Raw genomic sequence first — 9,625 nt, 5'->3', positions numbered from 1 at the left:
GGGTAAACTGGGACAAAGTGAGAGAGTGGCATGGACATATATACACTACCAAACGTAAAACAGATAGCTAGTGGGAAGCAGCTGCATAGCACAGGGAGATCAGCTTGGTGCTTTGTGACCACCTAGAGGATTGGGATAGGGAGGGTGGAAGGGAGGGAGTTGCAAGAGGGAAGAGATATGGGGACATATGTATAACTGATTCACCTTGTTATAAAGCAGAAACTAACACACCATTGTAAAGCAATTATACCCCAATAAAGATGTTAAAAAAAAAGGGTGGGGGGGAAAAGTACATCTACCTACAGACTTTTCTTTGTCCCTAACCCCTTGCTTGGATTGTTTTGTAAATCTGGTGCCAAAATCACCAAGGGAGGGTGTGCAGGGACAAAAGTATTTTATCCTTGAAAGTTGCTATGAAAGTAGAGCTTTAATATTTTCATCATAACAACAGCAAAAACAAAATGGTAATTACATGACGTGAAGGATTTAACTATTCTTATTGTGGTAAACATTTTGCAGGGTATACATGTATAAAATCACCACATTGTACACCTCAAACATTCATGTTATATGTCAATTTTTATCTCATTAAAGGCGGGGGGAGGGGGGCTTCCCTTGTGGTGCCGTGGTTAAGAATCCGGCTGCCAATGCAGGGGACACGCGTTCAAGCCCTGGTCTAGGAAGATCCCACATGCCACGGAGCAACTAAGCCCGTGCGCCACAACTACTGAGCCTGTGCTCTAGACCCTGCGAGCCACAACTACTGAAGTCCGCACGCCACCACTACTGAGCCCACGCACAGCAACTACTGAAGCCCACACGCCTAGAGCCCATGCTCTGCAACAAGAGAAGCCACCACAATGAGAAGCCCATGCACCGCAACGAAGAGCAGCCCCCGTTCGCCACAACTACAGGGAGGCTGTGCACAGCAAGGAAGACCCAACGCAGCCCTAAATAAATAAATAAATAAATTTATTTTAAATAATAATAAATAAATAAAGCTGGGGGAAAAGAGACAAAATCGAAGGGGTAAATACTGCTATCTTCACCATACAGAATCTCCACATTCGGGAACATGTTAATTATTTATTCAAGACTTTTTTATGTGCTACATGAACACTTGTTTACATTTCTTTTTTAAAGTTCTGCCTGTCTCTCATTAAGTTTATTTGTTGAGCGGTTTAATTGTGTTGATATTATAAGTGGGAATTTTTTTCCATTCCATTTTCTGATTATTGCTAGTTTATAATAAAAATAGGATTTATGGGAATTCCCTGGCAGTCCAGTGGTTAGGACTCAGCGCTTTCACTGCCGTGGGCTGGGGTTCAATCCCTGGTTGGGGAGCTAAGATCTTATAAACCACATGGTGCCGCCAAAAAAATTAAAAATAAAAATAGGATTTAGCTTAATTTTTAAATAGGATTTATCATCACATACTCACCGTGTGTCTTTGGGTGATTAAGTGAAGCTTTCATGGCTTCAAACTCTTAACAAAATTAAAGATGTGTGTACTACCCATCTGAGAGAATTCTAATGAAAAATAAATAAGACAATACAGATAACATATTTAGTACAGGATCTGGAACAGAGAAAACAGTAAAACACAGAAACTGTCCTTACCATCAATGGTGTATTACGTGTTTGTCAGGCCAGAAGTTTAGCCACTGCTCTCACCTGTGCTCCAAGATGAGCAGTCCAGTCCATCCCCTGGAGAATGAGAGGAAAACCCTGGCTTGTAGGCCTCTGGGAGGGACCAAGGGGCAGCGGGCTCTCTGTTCTCTCACTCCCGACAAAGCCTCTGCTCCCCACCTCCCCTCTAGCAGGAGCCCAACACACACACAGAAAGAAGAGGTGTTTCAGGGCCATAATGTCAGGGCTGAACTGACATTCGTTATTATATTTCCAGAATAATTTCATTCAACCCCCCTCAGAATGAGTAGACAACTGAGGCTCGGAGATTTGTCTGAGGTCATCCAACAATTGGGGAGGAGGCTGGGGCTAGAACTCAGGTCTCCTGACGCTCAAGCCTGTGCTCTGCCCACTTCAGCCCAAATGCTCCTCCCCCTGTGGCTTTGACCTTCCCTGAGAACTTCATTGCCCAAGGACAGTGGGGCAGGTGAGCCAACAGCAGAGCCACGAGGTCATCCAAGTTTGCCCAACATACACCCTTCTGCTGTCTTCACTCCTCGAGTCTGCTCTACCCCAACTTGTACATCTCCAGAGGACATTATTCAGCAATCACAAGAAAGGATCAGGGACTCAGTGTGTCTCACATCCTCATTCACATCTTAAAATAGAAAGCTGGGAGAGGATATTGCTTCACCCAAAGGAATTATGTGTTATTGGAGGCATCTCAGGCATGAATAGGAGAGATGCTTCATGAGCAGGGATTTCCCAGCATGTGTTTCTATGTCTTCTTGGGAGGACATATCCCTGGGAAACATGAAAGGAAAAGGAGGGAGCTATAGATTTAGCCACAAGGGTTGGCTAGTCACACTGACAGGGTTGATCACAGCCAGGTCAGAAGTAGGGGTCAATTGGGAAGGTTTTGGGTTTTATTTCCCCGGTCCAAGGCCAAAGGCAAAATGTCTAGGTTTCCATTTCCTGGTGAAATAGAGGCTGCAGTTCTTGGGTTGATTATTGGATTTCTACAGTGAACCCTAGGAATGGGCCTTTCGTTCCTGCCCCCGCTCTCCTTCACACATCAGTAACATCTACCGTGGGTCCCTCTCCACTCGCCACTGGGGACTGGAAGTCCCAACTCCACACCCATCTCCCCAGAGCTTCCAAGGGCCCAGAAGTCATAGGAGCCAGAAACAAATGGAGTAGAAAGTGGTCTTTTATTGGAAAGTCCATGAGAGAGGCATCCCAGGTTTGGGCACCCGGATGAAAGGAAGAATGGGCAGTGCGGGAGAGGGTAGTGTACAGGCACCAGGATCTGCATCCCTGGGGACTTCACAGGCGCAGCAAGAACAGATTCCACCTGGTAGGAGAAAAGAGAATCAGAGATGTGATTCAGCAGGTCGAAGACTCAGAGGCAGTGGGAGGCAGGACCAAGTCCACTTGTCATCCCTCTCAGGACGAGACCCCTCGGTCTCTCCATCACCTCCCCATGTCCTCTCCCCCACCAACCTAGGATCACTCTCCACCTCTCAGCCTTTCTGTGCCTTCACAGGTCACCTCTTCCTTCACCCAGTTCTCACCTCACCGGGGTTTCACACAGGCATTCCCGCAATAGCTCACACAGCACTTCTTGGCCCCCAGGCATTGAGCATCTCTGAAACATTTGTTAGGGGGATTTAACATGGGGCACTGGAACAGAGTCCTAGGGCAGAAGCCAGGCTTAGTGTTCAATGGTAATCTGACTGGACCTTCTTGATCTTTGACTGGATCTTGACCTTTGACTGGATCTTGGCCTTTGACTGGATCTTGGCTTTTGACTGGATCTTGTCCTTTGACTGGATCTTGTCCTTGGATCAGAACATTGCCTTTCGTAGTGCCTTGACCTTTAGGACAAAAAAGAAATATCCCCACATTTAGAACAGTGTATCTGCTTTAACTATCTAGTCTTTCCTCCAGGTCCAGCCACTGTTCACTGCAGTGTCCCTCAAAATGTGACTTGAGATAGGGGAGGGTCACCAGGGCTAGCTGGGGTCTGTGCTCTTGGAAGGCTGGGACCGGGGTTCCTCGGGTGTCCATTTCTTCCCCTCACCCTCCATTCTGGGTCCTAGGGTCCTCACGAGGATATGCCAGACTGAAGTGTCTTTCAGAGGTGTCACTTTGGCATCTCTGAGGAAACTTAATGGAAGGGAAAGGAGCCGTGAGACACTTACCAGGAGACCTGAGCTCCATCCTGGCTCTGGTGATTGTCTTGACAAATCCTCACCCCTCCCTACATCTCAATGTCCTCCTTTGGAAAATAGGGGTCTTCAAACTACATGATTTTTGAGGCCCTGTTTGTTCTTAACCTTCTCTTAGAGGACCGATGACAGATGATTCTACGGGGCAGACAGGCAGGGGACAGACCCCACACCAAGGGACCAGATTCCTGGGACCCCTCACTTCACTGAACATTCTGTCCAAGTATCAACACTTGAGGCCAAGGTCATGTAACAACACTCCTTCCACAAAGAGCCCTGATATCTCAGTCCTGGGGTGGAAAGCGTGTAGAGCCTAGTAGGCAACTTCCTACTTCTCTGGATACGCTGGAAACCTACTGTCCAGGCTGAAGAGTGGGCTCTAGCCCTGCCTGCTGCTCTGGAAGTACCCCCTGTCAGTACCCAGGCTGCCTCCAACATCCTCTCCTCAACCCAACCCAGCCGCACCCAGGCCACTTCCCTATTCACCTCTTGCGACAGCTGCCTGTGCCACCAGCGTCCCAAGGACAAGAAGTACCACCACCAGGATAAAGACGTTTCTGGACTTCATGTTGTCAAGAAGGTGAATGGCTAAGAGCTGAGGCCAAACCTAGTTTTATGCAGCTCCAGCTTGGCTGGGTGCCAAGGGTGGGTCTGTGGTTTCACAAGGGACAAGGGGTGCATTTTCTTAGTTCTACCAGGAAATATCCACCTCCATCCTGGGAAGTACCTTGGGCCCTTCCCCAAGGATTATTTACAGGGAGAAATGGCAGTTACTGTTGCATCATCTCTGATAGCCCCAATAGCTACCTCACTTTCTCACAAAGAAGCAGGGCTGGCTGGCCCTTGGGCACCATTACAGCCAAATTCTTCATACTTAGAATAGAAAGAATATGGAGCCCAAAGAAGAGAAAGGAATCACCCATGGTCATTTAACAAGTCAGTGGTAGGTCTGGTGTTCAGTTTTCATAGCCAAGGTGTTCCCCAGTTACTCCCTGTTCCTGCAAGACCCACCCAGACCTACCCTAACAGTTTACCCCTCCCAGCATCAAGCTGGGCTTTTCTTTCATTCTCCCCTAACCCCAAGAAAAACTCTCAAAGGCATGTTTGCCTTGGACGTCTAGTGACCAATCACTACACTTTTCCATTTCACAGGTAGTCTCTGAAATGCCCCAAGAAAGTAACAGGGAAGGTGGAATCTGACGTCTGGAATGGCATGATGCCCTTGAAATCACAGTCAGAAGAGAGAAAACACCCATAAAATAAAAGGAAGAAAATATAAATCATCTATAAGGTGGACATCTACAGTGCATACATCCAGCATGGCTTCCTCCTTCTTAGAACAGCACGCCGTTTCTTCTGAAGAACTCTTGTTTCTTTGTACCGTCAACTTAGGAATCTAATGGGGACTGCTGATCATGAAAGCCTGACCCCCAGTCCCAGCAGGGTGCGTGTGTGTGTGTGTGTGTGTGTGTGTGTCTCAGGTCTACTGACGTCCTTTATTTGAATAGACACTAAGGGGAAGGGGGAAGTCCCTCCTTTTGGTAAAGGTGGTAGAGATGAGCCTGGGAACTCCAGAAGCTATGGTTCCAGTCTGGGAGTAGGTTAACTGTGCAAGAAAAAGGAAACTAATTCACTTAGAAAATCAGAGAAATGATGGTGAGAGAGGAATCGGAAGGCACAAGCCAGCCCTTCATTCCCCTTTATCTTGAGAGCAGCTCTTCCCTCACCCTTCCCCTAGTTCAGTTATGACCCAATAAATTGGCTTTCTGCCTAAGCTAGTCTGAGAAGGTATTTTGTCATTGCTACCATAGTTCAGAGTAATAAAAATGAATACCCAGGAGTTGGGTGTTGTCAGGGACAGAACCTGAAGTGTGGAAATGACAGTTGAGTTCTGGGTGAGACAGGGATTGAAGCAAACTAATTATTTTATAGTAAACCAGTTGTTTAAATCTTCACCTTTGTCTCTTTGGACTCGGACCACATGCCCACCAATGCTGAAACACTAAGGAGATCTAAACAAATGTCAGAACGTTAGAGTCTGCAGGTTACTTTTAAAAAAAAATTTTTAAAAAGCTCACTGCAAAGTAAGTTATACAAACAAAAGAATTGTGTAGAACATACCTATATTCTTTAAAGAATTAAAGCATTACAATGGAAGCCTGTACTCACGTGCCAGGTGAAAAAGGAGACTATTTACTCTACAGCCTATTACCCTATTAGCCTTTACTCCTATCCAATTTCTTCCCTCTCCATCCTCCACAGAGGTAACATTTTCCTGGATTTTCTAATTTTCTGTTAATTCAAGCATCTTGTTCATTTCTAATCGGGTGGTCCATCTTTTTCTTGTTGAGCTGTAGAGAAAAGAAACTCTCACACATTACTAGTGAGAGTATATATTCATGCAACATATTTGAAAGTAAATTTGGATCAGCTAGTAAAATTGAACATGAGCAAAATCTTTTAGATTTTTATCAATCTGATGGGTGAGAAGTGATACATTGCTGAAGTTTTTAGTTAGCATTTCTCTATCATGAATTATTTCAAGCATTTCTTCATATTTTCAAAGCCACTTATATTTCTTTACCTGAAAACTTCATTTCTTTTGCTCATTTTCCTATATAGTCATTAACCTTTTTCTTCTTAATTTCTAAGCACTCTTTATCTATTATAGAGAAAGGTCCTTTGTCTGTGATACGGTTTATAAATAATTTTTTTTTTTTGCGATACGCGGGCCCCTCACTGTTGTGGCCTCTCCCGTTGCAGAGCACAGGCTCTGGACGCGCAGGCCCAGCGGCCATGGCTCACGGGCCCACCAGCTCCGTGGCATGTGGCATCTTCCCAGACTGGGGCACGAACCCGGGTCCCCTGCATCGGCAGGCGGACTCTCAAACACTGCGCCACCAGGGAAGCCCTAAAATTTTTTTTTTAAACACTGAAGTCTTTTATTCTGTTTCCCTCAGACCCTAAGAGTGTCCATTTCATTTGTTACCCACTAGATGAAGTCTATTAGCAAACTGCATGCATATTTACATCAGTCAAGAAGTTTGAGCAGATACTTCCAACAAGGCATGTAATATGTGGATTAGATATTTTGAGTATTGAAAGAATTAAAGAATCAGTCAGCTACTGGAGGTAATTTGTGCGGATTCTGAAGTATTTCTATACAACTTTGCTTCTAACAGAAAAGGGAAAACCCTGACTCAGGGTTTGGCTTCTTATTGCACAGAAAGATTTGAGGACCAAGTTTCGGATGTGGTGGGGTCACTCATCCTCATATCTAGTGAGTTCCATATATGAAAAGGCTTTCCTTTTGTTTTACAAGTAACTCCTTATTGTAGGCTAGCCTTTCACCATTGAGAAATTAGAGTTTAGGTCTTAATCTAAGCAACACTGAGGTTAATTGCATCACCTCCATCCTCAGGGGTCTGGCACCCAGGGAAGCCAAGGGTGAGAACAGGGTGAGCCCAGGACACACATGTTAGCAGAGACAGCGCAGCATGCTGAGGTGTGCATCCAACACCCTAGGTGTGCTTTAGTTACCAGAATATTTGACACACCCACAAATTAAGTAGCAAAACATTTTAATCCACTAATTCTAAAAATAACAGAGACATTTTATATCCGGTGCCACCTCTTCAAAAGTCTACTATAGATTAGACAGTCAGGCTGCAAGTTACAAAGCCAGACATTAAAGCTGAAGATGCAGTTTGGGACAAGACCATCATGGGGAGATTTTCCTCCTCTTATGCTCATAAACGTAAGTTGTCAGCTTAAAAAAATCCTCAGACATAAAAAGAAAGCTTTCTCTTTCTATAACCTCTTTATTTTAAACCTGTCTGTAATGTTTGAAGGCAAAACAGATAATCAGAAAACCAACCTCCCAAGCAAGTACAAAGATCTGAGCTGGACTCCTGGGACTAAAGACTGGTTTAGTTCTATTTCTACCAACACTGTGATGTGAGGTACCATGGTTCTTGTTTTCGTTACAAGAGGTGTTAGGAATGAATGCCCACACACCATTAATAATAGTTTATCTAACACATAACCCTGCAGCACGGTACCAACAACAGGAGTATTTTAAAGCCGGGTGGAGAAGAAAGTAGACATTAATACAAGTTAAGGTTTCCTTTGTTTCTTCCCCTCTTTTTACAAGGAGAATTCAGCTCAGAAACAAACTCCAGAATGCCAGTACTGTCCCTTGGCCCACTAGGCCCAGAGAGCCTCAGCCTTTAGTGATGTATCCTTCTCGGATGAGGAAATCATAGATTTCCCACGTTTTGTTCACGTCTATCTTGATGAGTGCTCTTGTCTGTGCCAGTCTCAAGCCTCCTTGCTTGTTACATTCGTTCAGTACAGCAGATTTGTATTCTAAATAGGCTCCTGGGAACAACCTCACCATCTGACAGAGCTCCTTTTCTTTTTCATTCAACTTCTCTGTGCCAGGGAGGCCAGTGAGGTTCAAGGGTGGTGCACTTCGTCTACCTGAATTCGAAGCCATTGGTACGGAAGGACTCAGGCCAGAATCAACGTCAGCCTGCCGGCGGAGCCACTGCTGGCAGGCGCTACGGTCCTGGATGTACTGGAGAACCTCTGGGAGCATAGGGCGTTTGAGACGTTCCTCTTCTGGAGTCTTTCTGAGGTGATCCTAGGTTCTGGCACTACAAAAATTGGTAATGCCTGCTGTCCTGTATTTCTGGAGCCTCTTGATTTCCCTTCGGAGTTCAAATTCCAATGCATGGCTTTCAATGAACTTGTCATGCTCCACTGGCACCACTATCCTTGCAAATCGCCTCATTGTTTCAGAAAGGTCTTGGACTAGCTTGGGATACCGCCGTTCCATTAACTGAAATTTTCTAAGGTTGATTGATCCATGGTCTCTTATAATTTTTTTTCTCCTTTGTCTCTCCTTTAACCTAGAATGATAGATATCTACAACAGCCATCTTCAGAGTGTGTAAAATGTCCAAGTCATCTTCAACAAAATCAATGTCTCTCAAGTCCTCTTCTGAATAATTGTCAAATTCCTCACTGAAATCTGCTTGAGTTGGCATGTACCCTGCCATGTCCCGAGAAAGCGAGGAGTCAAAGGTAGGTCGGGGAGGGTCATCTGTAGAGTGAAATGGAATGGCTGTGTCAGCAGTTTTTGCCTCCTCTGCTTGCTTCAGGTTCAGCAGGGTAGATGCAAACAGATGGTTACTGATGAAATGCTTCACTCCTCCTTGGTCTTGGTGCACATTTGATTGGCTACATCCTGTCAAATTTCCAAAGCCGCAGTCCATCACAGCTTCTAAAAGGGCCATTTCTTCTTGAGCAGTCCAGCTGGGGTCAAGAACAGGAAAATCTGAGGTCATTATTTCATAAGTATGATCACTTTGATGTTTCTTGTACTCAAATCCTCGAGTGAAACAAGCTAAAGGAACTCAAATGGTCCATTTCCCAGTTGGCAAAGACTGTTGCTTTGATCTTCCTCAATGTAGGACTCTTTCAAGGAGATTTCAGAACTGGCCAACACATACACCAAAACTGACCACCACTCCCGTCACCGCGTCCCCCTCCTCTGCCTAAATAAAAAGTTTAACTCATTCTTAGACCTGCACAAAACAGCTCAGGGTGGCACGCTTTCCTCCTTTTATCTAGATATTGCCTCCTGTTGTTTGGTTACTTCTGCTCTGGACTTCTGCATTTCTGCTTCATGATATCCTTAAACTGGTGAAATTGGTTCATTATTTTCTTTCAATTCATGTGCCAAAAAAAAAATCTAAATGA

The 9,625-nt window shown here is 45.0% G+C and overlaps 1 protein-coding gene and 1 pseudogene across 1 annotated transcript; both read right to left on the bottom strand.

Annotated features, from left to right (window-relative positions):
• Positions 1-3,204: 3,204 nt before the first annotated feature.
• On the bottom strand, positions 3,205-4,428 carry PI3 (peptidase inhibitor 3). The gene is made up of 2 exons (XM_065892969.1): positions 4,347-4,428; positions 3,205-3,488 (listed from the first exon to the last, which is right to left on the bottom strand). Exons 1-2 carry the CDS (start codon positions 4,426-4,428, stop codon positions 3,205-3,207), a joined length of 366 nt encoding a protein of 121 aa, XP_065749041.1.
• A 3,654-nt stretch (positions 4,429-8,082) lies between these two features.
• On the bottom strand, positions 8,083-9,261 carry LOC136135483 (transcriptional adapter 2-alpha pseudogene; annotated as a pseudogene).
• Positions 9,262-9,625: the final 364 nt, after the last annotated feature.

This window comes from Phocoena phocoena, chromosome 15 (assembly GCF_963924675.1).
Source record: "Phocoena phocoena chromosome 15, mPhoPho1.1, whole genome shotgun sequence".
NCBI classification, from domain to species: Eukaryota; Metazoa; Chordata; class Mammalia; order Artiodactyla; family Phocoenidae; genus Phocoena; species Phocoena phocoena.
Note: the sequence above shows the minus strand (reverse complement) of the source record. Positions and strands in the feature narration are given on the sequence as shown.

What these genes read in the sequence shown, in the direction of transcription:
- PI3 (XM_065892969.1), bottom strand. Translation starts at nt 4,428, where the DNA reads ATGAAGTCCAGAAACGTCTTTATCCTGGTGGTGGTACTTCTTGTCCTT. An exon ending in ACAGGCAGCTGTCGCAAGAG is followed by an intron (nt 3,489 to 4,346) that starts GTGAATAGGGAA and finishes GCACTACGAAAG; the next exon opens with GCAATGTTCTGATCCAAGGA.